The sequence below is a fragment of the Hyla sarda genome, unplaced genomic scaffold (assembly GCF_029499605.1).
Source record: "Hyla sarda isolate aHylSar1 unplaced genomic scaffold, aHylSar1.hap1 scaffold_211, whole genome shotgun sequence".
In the NCBI taxonomy this organism is placed as follows: Eukaryota; Metazoa; Chordata; class Amphibia; order Anura; family Hylidae; genus Hyla; species Hyla sarda.
The window spans coordinates 128,175-143,424 of record NW_026608774.1 but is presented as its reverse complement, the minus strand read 5'-3'; the positions used below and the strand labels follow the sequence as shown (position 1 = coordinate 143,424).

General features: G+C 43.0%; 2 protein-coding genes across 2 annotated transcripts in view; one reads left to right on the top strand and one right to left on the bottom strand.

The window, feature by feature from the left end:
* Nucleotides 1–2,295: 2,295 nt before the first annotated feature.
* LOC130319340 (olfactory receptor 2D3-like) lies at nt 2,296–3,276 on the top strand. The gene has a single exon (XM_056552922.1). It carries the CDS (start codon nt 2,296–2,298, stop codon nt 3,274–3,276), a length of 981 nt encoding a protein of 326 aa, XP_056408897.1.
* Nucleotides 3,277–9,722: 6,446 nt separating this feature from the next.
* Nucleotides 9,723–15,250, bottom strand: part of ASXL2 (ASXL transcriptional regulator 2) — a 93,288-nt gene continuing 87,760 nt past the window's right edge. The window contains exon 10 of the mRNA XM_056552921.1: nt 9,723–12,914. Within this exon, the coding sequence (XP_056408896.1) occupies nt 10,770–12,914 (2,145 nt within the window). The 3' untranslated portion in view covers nt 9,723–10,769. The remainder of the gene's footprint in view (nt 12,915–15,250) is intronic.

The window sequence follows — 15,250 nt, the reverse complement described above, 5'->3', positions numbered from 1 at the left end:
TACAGTGTTTTCTAAACTGACAACATCCTTTGTTGGATGTAATACAAGCATAATGGTTCACAAGTTACTTTCCTACCTCCTCCTTCTTGGACTGCCGTAACCAGTATGTTCAGATAACTGTAAAACTGGAATTGATTGGTTTCATAGTAATGGTCCAGTTAAGAGGAACACTAGGAATAACATATATAAGATGGGATGTCTACCCTTGGCTGGAACAATGGTTCTGGTTGGTTTACAAGTAACACTTTAGACAGAATTGATACATTGTATTGACTTTACTGAAAGACTATAGGCGGTACCTTACACAGAGATTCAAAGGACTGCAAAGAGAATCCATGTCAGGCTTCGCTTTCTCAGGGTCCCCATTGTTATACTTGGGGTGCTCACCTCTAATTTGAAGGCATCTACACTCAATTTCTCTTAGTGGCAGAAATAATAGTGGAACTATTGTGAAATTGTTTTGTTTAATTATATATTTTGTTTCCAATGTTCTCAGGAAGCCCCTGGATTACCAGAGAAGATAGAAAGAAGAGTCTGATGTGTTGTATGGGACTTTGTGTAGGACAACATGACAGTAAAAACATCAAACAACAACATTCCTAAAAACCATTCTCAAATCTTTAGTCCTTTGCAGTTCTTATTATAATCTTATATTGACTTTGTATAGTCCTATTTAGTCCTTCTCAAATTACTCTCTTATTACTCTTCAGTCCTTCTTCCAACACATCTTCAGTCCTCATCATAGCTTTTCTATAAAACATTCTTGTAGTGAAACTTTTAGTCCATCCTCAGTCCCCATTATAGTGTATGCAATACAGATATTTAGGTGCACTACTGTGGTAGATGTATACAGTGACATTGGTTAATCCCTCAACACTGATGTTAAAATTGAGACATCCGCCAGTATATCCTTATATGAAGGACACACCAGAGCCCGCACACCAACGCCAAGGTTTCTCAAATGGCGCAGGACCTAACGCTAAACCTACCTGTGTGTAATAAGCAAAAACCAGGGGCCAGTGGGCAATTACAGCAGCACTAGGCCGACATGCAGCCTCCTCCCAGTTTCCCTCCAGCGTGACTGAGCACACATACAATGGAAGGGGGGAGAGAGGCTACAAGCCCCACCCAAGTTGGCTGATATAGGTGCAGGGCCTCACAGGTGCACCCTAATGCTGCCTAGAAAAGGTTCAAGGCGCATTACATATGGAGTTTACACACCTCCACGTATACATTTTTAAACAACAAAAAAACGTGGTCTCAAATGGCTGGAGGTGCTCAACCCCAAATGCGGTTGTGCATTTATAGTGTAATTCCTTTCTAGTCTTTCTCCGTGTATGTTTTAGTGGTCTCGGAGCCCTTCTTATATCCCATTTTATAGTATGCTCTTATTTATTAATTTCAAGTCCTGTTAGTTATAGTTTAGTTTTTTTGTATTCCCTCTCATTGTCCTTCTTCTCATAGCCTTTCAAAGTTAATGTTAAATCAATCTTTCTCATAATCCTTCTTTTAGTCCTTCATACTTAATAGTCCAATTTTTATTCCTTTTTTTAAGTCTTTCTTATAGTCTCATACTTTTCTAGTCCATGTTAGTCCTTTTACATTCAAATTACTGATGCAGACACCATTTTAATAAGCCTGAATAACACAAGAGGTTGTGTCACTGTCAGAGCACATACCGCATTGCATGCGTTTCATGGGTAGCAGTATTGTAGTCTGAAGTCCAAAGATGCCATAAGACTCTTAAGAATTAACTCTTTAGCTATTTATAGTGGTTTCAATATACCTTAGCCAACTCGATATACAGACGAATTAGTTAATATATGAGGTGGTATGACGTAATATAGAAAGATATATTGGGTTAAAAGTTTTTACTATTCTGAATTGTTTTTATAGATTTTTAACCTTTCAAATAACTTAACCCGATTGTATCTCCATGTGGTGGGAACCAAGCATTTTGTAAGACCCTTCCCCTAAGTCTTGGCTAATGGATATATGTAATTTATAGCTTGTGAGCTCAAACCTTGCACCATCCTTTAGCCCTTATTACTTTCTCTTCATACATCTCTTCATGGTTCAATCACTGATGTTAATCTCTTTCGTCTTAACTATTAAAACCAATTAAAGTATCTTCAAGTCATCTCCTCTAACTGTATTTTAGGCTAGTTGAGTTATTTCAGTTTCTAAAACTCTTGCAAGACTTTGGATTCGAAATCCCTGCACACGCCTTTGCTGTCCAGACATTGTCCAGTGTCCTCAGTTGAGAAGAAGTCTTAAAATTAGAGGGTTACTGGAATGGAATTTGAGAACCAGACCTCTATAAACGCATTTATTCTTCTTGGTCTGTCTGACAACTCAGATCTGCAGATTATTTTGTTCCTGTTGTTCTTTATTGTGTACATGGCGACCGTGGCTGGGAACGTCCTGCTCATATTAGCCGTGAGAGTTAACAGTCGTCTGCATGTCTCCATGTACTTCTTTCTCGCGAATCTCTCTTTTCTGGACATCTGCTACACGTCAATAATCCTACCAAAGATGTTGGTGAACATTGCTGCTTCCTCCAAGTGTATTTCATTTTCTGGATGTTTTCTCCAGCTTTACTTCTATCTCTTAATGGGGGAAACGGAGTGTGTTCTATTGGCTTTCATGGCCTATGACCGATTTGTAGCCATATGTAACCCCTTACGTTACAATGTGATCATGAATGCAATGTCCTGTCTTGGGATGATCAGTGTCTCCTGGGTCACTGGTTGTATCATCTCCTCCATTGATCTATATTTTACCTATCAGTTGCAGTTCTGTGGACCGGCCACCATCAACCATTTCTTCTGTGAAGGTCCATCATTGCTACAACTAGCCTGCAGTGATATCTCCGAGAATAACATTGTCATGTTGGTTGGCAGCACCATCCTGCTTCTTGTACCTTTATCTCTCATTTTATATTCTTATGTACACATTTTCCTGGTCATCTTGAAAATCCAGTCTGGAAGATACAAGGCCTTCTCCACCTGTACATCCCACCTCATTGTAGTCATCATCTTCTACGGTACAGGTATATTCATGTACATGCAACCAAGGCACAGATCTTCTGATGTGTCTGGTAAAATTATAGCCATTTTCTATACAATCATCACGCCGATGTTAAACCCTTTAATCTACAGTCTACGAAATAAAGATGTCCACCAAGCTCTAAGACAAGTAGGAAAGTCCATGGTCATTTTACAAGGTTTAACAAGTAAACAGGATGCGATGAATAAAGTATTCCCAAAAAAATAAAAGGAAAAGGGAATCTACGTGTATTAATCATCACTCACGTCTGTCTCTGTTCACAAAAAAAAAAAAAAATGTGCACAAGGATGCGGCCCATTGCAAGCCCTTCTCTCAAGGGAGTGAAGCCCCCCCAACAAACCAAACCCTTCGCCTCCAGGTCAGAAGGCACGTACCAGGTTCCATGTACAATGTCCCCTTTCACCGAAGCTACTCAGGGACCAATAAGCGCTCCTGGGGAACAACTAGGAGTAAAACCACCTAGGAACCAGTTAAACCGGTTTGGCAATCCTGCTGAAGCAGGGATGCCACAGGGTATGGCAGGGATGTGAGAAACTTGATGACCAAACACATCTCCTCTAGACTGGTGTAGTGAAGAATTGTGTGTCTTGAAGCGTTCTGTGTCCCGAACACAGAAGAGTGTAGGGTTTGCAGATATCCGTGTCCAGGCTGAATACATAAGAGTGTAGGGTTTGCAGAAATCTGGAAAAGCTGAGTACACGAGAGTGTAGGGTTTGCAGAAATCGGGAAAAGCTGAGTACACGAGAGTGTAGGTTTTGCAGAAATCTGGAAAAGCTGAGTACATGAGAGTGTAGGGTTTTCAGAAATCTGTGTCCAGGCAGTAAGGATGCAAAACAGTGAGCAGCGCAGTGAGCAGAGCGAGACTGCACCCCCCCCCCCCCCATCAACCAATCACAGCACTTTAATCTGCTGTTTGGGAATCAGAACTCTTCAAGACACACAATTCTTCACTACACCGGCAGGAGGGACACCCCAAAGGGCTACCGCACCCTGACCAAATCCTAGTGAACATAAAAACACAAATGTGAGCACAGTGAAAAAACATAGAAAATAAATAAGTGGATGTGCCCAGTGTAATACTACCCAGACATCCAGCCGGATCTATAAAAATTCCTCTGCTGATCGTTAGGCTCACAAACTCAATTCCCAAATGAACCAGTGTTTTTGGAGTATGAGTGGAGACTGAAATACTCCAAGAAAACCCACACAAACATGGGGAGAACACGCAAACTTCATTGAGATATTTAACCTATTGCAAAAAGGTTTCAGTGCTAAAAATGTGTGTGAGTCCCATATCCTAATATTGTGATCCTTGGATGATAAACTGATCAATCAGTTTCTGTTCTGGTTCATACAGGTGGTTGGGGCCCCCATATGTGCGACAAGGGCAAATGGAAAAGGGCTGTCTTTAATAAAGGGTGTTAAAGGGACTACCAATCAAGATTATCCCTTTCAGCAGTGGGAAATGGAACAGCAGAGGTGAGCAGAGAGCACTGTGGTCATGACAGAAGAGAAATCCAAAAAGAAAAGCATTTCTTCTGTAGTATACAGCTGCTAATAAGTACTGGAAGGTTTACAATTTTTTTAATAGAAGTAATTTACAAATCTGTTTCACTTTCTGGCACCAGTTGATTTAAAAAAAATAAAAAATAAAGTTTTCCACCAGAGTACCCCTTTAATGCTTTGGAGCTAGTCTAAATAAAAATATATTTTTTTAAAAACTTGTAAGAATAAATCACCACAACATGCAGCTCACGACAAGTTAAAACTTTTTATTTTGTAATTCCTTACAAATATCTTCTAAAATAAAGAATATGCCGAGTGTATAAATTTCCATACACATCTATGTACAGAACTCTCCAAAGCCTTACAATGTTTTTTTTTTTTCATTTTTCTTTTTTTACATAAATGATTTTTCTTCTTACAGTCTGAAAAAATAGGATTTCATTTTCAAAAAGGATTTCCTCCCTTCTCCTGCGCTGTACATACCCTATGGTCCGATTATAACAGTCCCTTTATTCAGAAAACGGCGCTTTAAAAAAAAAAAAACATTCACAAAAAGTAAAATAAAATACAATAAAAATCACAGCGGGCTGGATCTTCCCTGATAAATCCAAGTCTTACTGAATTTGAGTAAAATAAAATGTAAATTTTTAAAAAATCTTTATCGTCTTCACTTTGCTAGTGGCGTACACAATACCCTGTATATAAACTCTAGACTCTCTGATATATATATGTATATATACATATATATTATTACTTCATTATATATTATGCTTAATTCATTTTTGTATCCATATACATAGTGCGAATATAAAACAAGTTGGATTACTAAGAGTAATTAAAGAATTTGGGGTTTAACCCATCTGCTTCCATAATAAGCAGAACCGATTCCCCCTCTCCCCGAGCCTACATAGTAATGGGTGGTCTATTCCATAGATGAACGCTAACCCTGAGTATCATCTCCACAGATACAAGGCCCAGTAGTCGCAACTGTGTAAGTTGATGTTAGTCAGTGTCTACATGATATTAAGGACATATTTCTGATTGTTCCCAAAGACATTAACCATCCCATCGGAGGGGTTTCTGACTTTTGATTGATGGAAATTTCTTAATTTTTGTGCGGGATCCCTACGGATGGGAAATATGGTCATGCCATGCATCCTAAAGTGATGGAGGTCAATACCTCACCACCTGTACTTGACTGCTATTTCTTTGCCGTACAAGATAGCCATTACGGACCACCGCAAGGTTTCTGTATGCAATTTAAGAAAACACACTTGGATGAAATGTCTAGTGGTGGCAGCATCAACGAGACAGGATTGTTTTTTATTGTTAAAGGGGTACTCCGCCCCTAGACATCTTATCCCCTATCCAAAGTATAAGGGATGAGATGTCTGATCGCGGTGGGGGGTAACGCGATCGTTTAGAGCACCCGGCGTTCGTTTAGAGCATCGGGTGCAGCTCCGGAGGCTCGTAACGTCACGGTCACGCCCCGCTCGTGACGTCACAGGGCTCCCATAGACTTGCATAGAGGGGACGTGGCCATGACGTCACAAGCGGGACGTGATCGTGACGTCACGAGCCTCTGCATCGCCAGTCACCCGCACCTGTTTCTAAATAAAGCTCACCGTGTATATTGACCCTAACGCATCATTTCAGAGCAGCAATGAAATGGGAAACGGTGGTGTCTACAGATGTCTCATATTTCAATAATCATGCCGGGTGAGCATCCTACAGGTGGCACCTTCTCATTGTCCTGGATGAGCACCGGTTTGAATACTTTTACCCCAAGAAGCACTGCCTGTAGGATTCTCTACACCAGCTCGATCATTAGAACTGGTATCTTCCAAGTGTTGGCATGCCAACGTTGGTCATCCTTCTATACAGTAATCGTAAACGTTCCTGTGTAGTATTTGGTCTGATTTCGTCTATCTCCATTAAGAGACATGATGTACATTGTACTTTTAGAGCTACAGTCTTGCACGTTAATCATTGAGTGCCTCCTACAGTCATCTATGTGTGAAGAACAATCCACCCTCGGAGAGATCTAAAACAAAGCCTCTAGAGCAGCATTGGCAGCATTACTTATACAGAAATGTTTTAGGTCTTTACTTCATCCTGGTTCATGTATCGTTCTAAACGCTGCTAACAATAGGTGAACTATACCAAAATAAAACATAGATAATCTTGACTAAAAATCTAAAGTGCAAAAAGTTTTTTTTTCCCCCAACATGATTGTTTTCAGGATTGTGTAAATTATCTCTGGAAATGTTTTTGTAACATTCGACAGCGATGCGTTGGGCATGTTGGTTATGACCCCATGTTTTTTTTGTAACATTCAACAGCGATGCGTTGGGCATGTTCAAGTTATGACCCCAAGGCAAGGCGACCTTTAGGAAAGCAAAAAATCTCTGAAAAACCAAAGGCTGATAAATTCCCCACCATGTGCCCTCAGCAGCGTTTACGGCCAACAAAATCAATAACTTGAGAATCAATAAACCCTAGAAGTCCAAGACTTCATCTCAGATCCCACAATTCCTTGCACAAATCTCAACCACAAAAGGGTGAAGAATTTTCCTTGTACTTGACCTGACACGCAGCACCTTGGATCACATGACACTTAGTGGATTACAAAGTACCCCCCCCCCCCCCAAATAGGGCCAGGGACTATTGATAGGATTCAGATTATTGGGCAGACTAGATGGGCCAAATGGTTCTTATCTGCTGACACATTCTATGTTTCTGTTATAAGAAAGGTGGTAACACTGGGCCAGAGATTAAGGGGTGAGGTGGAACCCCATTGCGGTTCCTAAATCAAAGCACGGCTTTGCCTAAGTCCTGCAACTGTGCTGGTAGACACATCCCTTGCAGCCTATGTCGAGCCTATGTGCTACAGTGTATTATGGGTTACATAGGAAACATTTTTACAGTGCTCTATACTGACAAGAGGAATGCAAATATTATACTAGCAGTACTTATGGAGTTGGATAATATAGGGTGGCCCAGGTCAAGGTAGTATGAACCTGCAAAGGATATCCTCCTCTTAAAGGACCCACAAAACAGGCTCAGTAGTTACACTTAGATCACAAAGTTGGTTAGTAGAAAGTGGTCCATAACAGCAGACTGGGCCAGATATTAAGCGGTGCGGTAGAACCCTATTACCATTTCTAAAATTCACAAGACATATGTAGAAATCTTTATTCCAGTGGTGAAAAAACACCCATGCAGCAGTAGGGCAAACAAATGGATATTGGAAGCAATAATAAGCGGCTACAGCAGTTTCTTGCGTCAGCGTGCTGACGCAAGAAACAGCTGTGGCCGCTTGGTATCACTCCCGCTGTCCATTTGTTTGTCCTACCGCTGCACATATGTTTTTGCACAATTGAGATAAAGAATTGAAGCTTCCCACATATGGGTGAGTGCCACTATTTCTACTTTATGAACTATAGTTTCTAAATTACACCACTACTTGGGCATATAATGCTAAGGGCCTTCGCAGTCTATACGGAGAATTGTGGTGGATTGTCGTGTGGGAGATGTAGGTTACATTTCTACAATGCTCTTTACTGACAAGGATGTACATACTATAGAAGAGCCCCTATGGAGCTCAGTAAGAGGAGGTCCAGGTTGGGGTAATAGGAAACTGTACAGGGTATCTGGGTCAAGTCCTATGAAAAAAGTGTGGGGACCCACCCAAGTTTTCCACTCAAGAGCTGGTCCTGCAGGACTCCTGCTAATGGGAACGGTGTTCCCGTTTTGGAAAAAGTGTCCATGCATTCCTGCAGGACAGGAGCCCTGGTAGTATGGTTAAAAAAGACACGTCCATCAAGTTCAACCAAGAAGGAGAATGGATAAAGGAGAGGGGATGTGATATTCTATTTCTACAAAATACTCACAGGGCCAACAATGGAGGAAGGAACACACAAAGAGGTTTCCCTGCCCAATGTACCTCAAGGAAACATACTTTCTGGCTGTAGGAGTGAATTGGTTTGCACATGGACCCATTTTTACTACGGGCGCCCACGGGTGCATGTATGGGACTGACAGATGCTCAACAAGAAGCACTATGGAGATGTAGGACCATGCAGCCTGAGCGTTAAAGGGGTACTTCGGTGGAAATTTTTTTTTTTTTTTAAATCAACTGGTGCCAGAAAGTTAAACAGATTTGTAAATGACCTCTATTAAAAAATGTTTACCCTTCCAGCACTTTTTAGCAGCTGTATGCTACATAGGAAAGTCTTTGCTTTTTGAATTTCTTTTTTGTCTTGTCCATAGTGCTCTCTGATGACACCTGATGCCCGTATCAGGAGCTGTCCAGAGCAGGAGAAAATCTCCATTGCAAACCTATGCGGCTCTGGACAGTTCCTGACACGGACAGAGGTGTCAGCAGAGAGCACTGTGGACAAAGACAAAAGAAATTCAAAAAGCAAAGAATTTCCTCGGTAGCATACAGCTGCTAATAAGTACTGGAAGGATAAAGATTTTTTTTAATAGAAGTAATATACAAATCTGTTTAACTTTCTGGCACCAGTTCATTTAAAAAAAAAGTTTTCCACTGGAGTACCCCTTTAAGAGGAACACAGCACAATAAAATAGGATACAAATGTCATCTATGTCATAGTCATGGGGATATCAAACTGAAAGAAGATCATGATCATGTATGTATTGTTAGGGTTTTTTAAGCATTTAGTGTTATTGGTACCTGAAATCTGCTATATCCCCCCTGTGAAGACTACATTAGGTACAGTACATGACAATAGGGATAAAGGTCAAGGGGCGCACATAGAAAACAGCTGGTTACAGCACACACCTCCATCAGATGCCGTAAAAAGACTCACTTAAGGCTCTCTAGGAATTGCCCCTTCACCTCCTGTACATAAGGCCTCGGTCAGTAGGCAGAAGCCCTTGAGGCCTCTAGGATGAGCTGAAAGGGATTATGGCTTTTTATCACATACAAAGCTTAAACGGGAACTCCGCTGCTCAGCATTTGCAACAAACTGTTCCGAACGCTGGAGCCGGGAGCTTGTGACGTCCTAGCCCCGCCCCCTCATGACGTCACCCCACGCCCCCTCAATGCAAGTCTATGGGAGGGGGCGTGGTGGCTGCCACGCCCCCTCCCATAGACTTGCATTGAGAGGGCGTGGCGTGACGTCATGATGGAGCGGGGCTATGACGTCACGAGCTCCCGGTTCCTGGCCCCAGCGTAAGTTTGCTCCAAATGCTAAGCGGCGGAGTACCCCTTTAAGGAAAACAAAACAATCACAGTGTTGTCCATGGACATCTATCGAAGGCTTCACAAAACTTTACCCGCAAGTCGTAAGTGCTTATTCCTTAACCAAAAGTGCTATTTGGACCAAGACTAAAAGACGCACAAGCATCAGTAATGTTTTTTGGATGGTCTGGTCAGCTCCCCCCCACATTGTGCACTTAGTATGGTCAAGCCTTTCCTGATCGTCCTACGTACAGCAGACGCCATCATATGGAGAATGGGGGTCCGGCCGGTCTTGATCACCTTATACACGTGATGCACCTCTATATGGTGACAGTCCTGTTAACCGAAAGCTTTTCTCTCACCGACAATATCTGAACAAACCCACCGAGGTTCCATACGGGGCAGCGATTTTAGGTAGTTTGAAATTATTGCTTAGGTTTGGGATCTCCCATAGTGCATACACTAAAACAAGGGAGTGGACAACGAGTGACCTGGGACATATTGCTTCAGTCTTTGGAAATCGGATCTTACAATTTGTAACAAAAAAATAAAAAAGTATCAACACTCGTGTATTATTTACAATTTTAAGTGCAAACTTATGTCATGATTATTAATGGGGTACTCCACTACCCCAGAGTTTGGAAGATTTTGTTCCAAACTCTGGGTGCGGGCTGCGGACATCCCTCCCATAGACTTGCATTGAGGAGGCGTGGGCGTGACGTCACAAGCGGGGCGTGACCGTGACGTCACGAGCCTCCACCCCGCATTGCCCGTCATCCGGCACGGAGCGAAGTTGTTCCAAACGATGGGGCCGTAGAGTACCCCTTCAAGGGTTGGCATGTACCCTACAACGTACCCGGTAGGATCTTCATCAATAAAACTATCTAAAAAAAAAGGGCTACGCAAGCCATAGAATGACCCACCAGAAGGGTTTACCCTACATCATAAGGTAAAACTTCCATCCATGGATATGACGGAGGGGGGGTCACCGTACCACGAGGCAGGACACGCACAGTTTAGAAGGACCAATGCAATTGTCGTGGCAGAATGCGCCACAGCCCTTACACATGATCATGGCTTTCAGCCGGCAGTAGCATTTGGAAGGAGACATTTCCATAGTGCCGTCATCGGTGTAAGTCTGGACCGAGATGGGTTGTTCACAACCACCGGAGCTTACGATGGAAGGGATTGTTGTCACCGTCACAGAGAAGGACACAACATTGTCTGTATTCGCTGGATTAAAATTCCCCCCTGTGGGGATGGCAGACCTGTTGAGGCCCTCCGGTAGTGTGGAGATGTTGATCGTGCCACTGTAGCCGGCAGGATTCCCACAAGTCCTTGATGCCTGCAGTAACTCTGGATGGGGTGACCCGGATGAAGCATGGATTCCGAACATGTCGGAGGTATTATGTTTCAACCTGACCCCCAATACATTGGCCACTTTGGCCTGGGCAGCTTGTATGAAATCCCGGGCAATATCCGATTCGTTGTAGATGTTGCCCTTCGTGACAATCTGCACAGTCTCCTTCATGTCAAATGTCGATAGAAATTCACTGTTTGCCGTCTTCTGAGGTTCAGATTTTGGAGAAGTTCTCATTCGAGATGTAAGCGATGGAGATGGAGACTCCTCAGACTCAGTGTCCTCCTCTCCACTCTCTGTAATAGACTCTGTTCTACTCTTCTTATTATCCACAACCTCGGGATCAGTCACAGAAGTATCCACTGTGCTGTCTGTAGGAGCTTGTCTACACACTTCTGGAACCCTACCGTAGGTCGAGATGTTGAGCAGATAATGGCCAGACATGGCCGGCTTGGATGTCCTTCTTCCCAGAAAACCGAGCATGAACCTCTGGGAAATGTTTTCCCTTTGGGCAGGACACGGGGCTGCACCGAACTCTGATGGATTCGCATTTTCTTGCCAAACCTTCTTGATGAGAGTCTGTAGCTCCTGCTCCTGGCTCGCGGCACGCTCCTCCGGACCTTGTATCGGAGTCTTACCAGAACCTTTCAAGTCTTTACCTGAAAACAGTTGCCATATCCTTTGACCTGAAGGATGCTGCCGATTGTGGCACAAGAATCTCTCCAGCTGCTGAGCAGCTGTATTGGGAGGTCGCTCTACCTCGTCCCTACCACAAGGTTCCGGCACTTGTGGTCTTTCGGCAGATGCCATCAGCACGGTCTTCATTTCCCCTTTGGTTAGAGGCCGGGGCATGATTTGCTCTAATGGGACGTTCTTTCCTTGAAGGAGCTGTGTAACAAGTGGATTATTGGCGGGTATGCTGAAGCTTGACTTGCTGAGCTGCCCACTACCCAACCGTATAGGCTTAACACTTGGGTTGGGGGTAGACGGTACCTTGTTGATCACATGGGTTGTGGTAGCTGTCCTTGTCTTCACTAAATAAGTTTCTGGTTGTGGTTGACTTGGGGCTATCCTTGCAGCAGAAACAGGCGGTGAGGCAATTCTTAGTTGGCTTGTATTATCAGCTTGTGCTCTCTTTGTGCTTTGTATTGATGGGACACTTGTGCCTTCGTGAGATAAGACCCTGTCGATCTTCTGGAAGCTTCCGCTGGTCGTGGTCTTCACAGTCCCAGATGGTTGTATGGACTTATCTGGTGTCCCTGGTTCCGGAGTCAGCTTCCTTCTACACTCATCTCTTTCTGAGCTTTGGGTGACACTTCTTGGCGTTTCGGCGGGGTTGGGTTGATGGGAAGTAACCGTGAATCGGGGTTGTACACTGGGTTTTTGCAGTAGCTGTGTTCTTGCTGGACTGTCAGCTGGTGCCTGCACTGGTTTCTTGACCTCCCTTTGATTTTGGTGATCTGGTATTGAGGGTGAATTTCCCCTTTCACTTCTCCCGCTTCCAGTATTTCCCATGTCCAGTACTCGGTTCCCAATCTCCCCCTTGGGTCCACCTCCTGGGCCTCCTCCAGGTCCAGGTCCGGGGACGGAGCTTCCATGGGCTGCAACAGCCGCCGCTCTCTGGGCACGGGCCAAGCGAGCCTTCGCCTTGATGTCAGCAAGTGTTCGGGCTCCTGTCCTCCCGGGACTGGTACCAGTGGCTGGAAATGCGGGCCTGGGAGAGACCTGACTGGGGAGAAATGGCTTTGGAGAGAGCCACGCCGCCGGAATCTGGAGCAAAAAAGACAGGACAAGCAATGTATTAGTCATGTGATCCAGGACAAGCAATGTATTAGTCATGTGATGCAGGACAAGCAATGTACTAGTCATGTGATGCAGGACAAGCAATGTATTAGTCATGTGATGCAGGACAAGCAATGTATTAGTCACGTGATGCAGGACAAGCAATGTATTAGTCATGTGATGCAGGACAAGCAATGTATTAGTCATGTGATGCAGGACAAGCAATGTATTAGTCATGTGATGCAGGACAAGCAATGTACTAGTCATGTGATGCAGGACAAGCAATGTATTAGTCATGTGATGCAGGACAAGCAATGTATTAGTCACGTGATGCAGGACAAGCAATGTATTAGTCATGTGATGCAGGACAAGCAATGTATTAGTCACGTGATGCAGGACAAGCAATGTATTAGTCATGTGATCCAGGACAAGCAATGTATTAGTCATGTGATACAGGACAGGCAATGTATTAGTCATGTGATACAGGACAGGCAATGTATTAGTCATGTGATGCAGGACAAGCAATGTATTAGTCATGTGATCCAGGACAAGCAATGTATTAGTCATGTGATGCAGGACAAGCAATGTATTAGTCATGTGATGCAGGACAAGCAATGTATTAGTCATATGATGCAGGACAAGCAATGTATTAGTCATGTGATGCAGGACAAGCAATGTATTAGTCATGTGATACAGGACAAGCAATGTATTAGTCATGTGATAGAGGACAAGCAATGTATTAGTCATGTGATACAGGACAAGCAATGTATTAGTCATGTGATGCAGGACAAGCAATGTATTAGTCATGTGATCCAGGACAAGCAATGTATTAGTCATGTGATACAGGACAAGCAATGTATTAGTCATGTGATCCAGGACAAGCAATGTATTAGTCATGTGATGCAGGACAAGCAATGTATTAGTTATGTGATACAGGACAAGCAATGTATTAGTCATGTGATACAGGACAAGCAATGTATTAGTCATGTGATGCAGGACAAGCAATGTATTAGTCACGTGATACAGGACAAGCAATGTATTAGTCACGTGATGCAGGACAAGCAATGTATTAGTCATGTGATACAGGACAAGCAATGTATTAGTCACGTGATGCAGGACAAGCAATGTATTAGTCATGTGATGCAGGACAAGCAATGTATTAGTCATGTGATGCAGGACAAGCAATGTATTAGTCATGTGATACCGGACAAGCAATGTATTAGTCATGTGATGCAGGACAGGCAATGTATTAGTCATGTGATACAGGACAAGCAATGTATTAGTCATGTGATGCAGGACAAGCAATGTATTAGTCATGTGATACAGGACAAGCAATGTATTAGTCACGTGATGCAGGACAAGCAATGTATTAGTCATGTGATACAGGACAAGCAATGTATTAGTCACGTGATGCAGGACAAGCAATGTATTAGTCATGTGATGCAGGACAAGCAATGTATTATTCATGTGATGCAGGACAAGCAATGTATTAGTCATGTGATACCGGACAAGCAATGTATTAGTCACGTGATGCAGGACAAGCAATGTATTAGTCATGTGATACCGGACAAGCAATGTATTAGTCATGTGATGCAGGACAAGCAATTTATTAGTCACGTGATGCAGGACAAGCAATGTATTAGTCACGTGATGCAGGACAAGCAATGTATTAGTCATGTGATAGAGGACAAGCAATGTATTAGTCATGTGATAGAGGACAAGCAATTTATTAGTCACGTGATGCAGGACAAGCAATGTATTAGTCACGTGATGCAGGACAAGCAATGTATTAGTCATGTGATAGAGGACAAGCAATGTATTAGTCATGTGATAGAGGACAAGCAATGTATTAGTCATGTGATGCAGGACAAGCAATGTATTAGTCATGTGATGCAGGACAAGCAATGTATTAGTCATGTGATGCAGGACAAGCAATGTATTAGTCATGTGATACAGGACAAGCAATGTATTAGTCATGTGATGCAGGACAAGCAATGTATTAGTCATGTGATGCAGGACAAGCAATGTATTAGTCATGTGATACAGGACAAGCAATGTATAAGTCATGTGATAGAGGACAAGCAATGTATTAGTTATGTGATACAGGACAAGCAATGTATTAGTCATGTGATACAGGACAAGCAATGTATTAGTCATGTGATAGAGGACAAGCAATGTATTAGTCATGTGATACAGGACAAGCAATGTATTAGTCATGTGATGCAGGACAAGCAATGTATTAGTAATGTGATGCAGGACAAGCAATGTATTAGTCATGTGATGCAGGACAAGCAATGTATTAGTCACGTGATGCAGGACAAGCA

Coding starts and splice junctions, on each gene's coding strand:
- LOC130319340 (XM_056552922.1), top strand. CDS start 2,296: ATGGAATTTGAGAACCAGACCTCTATAAACGCATTTATTCTTCTTGGT.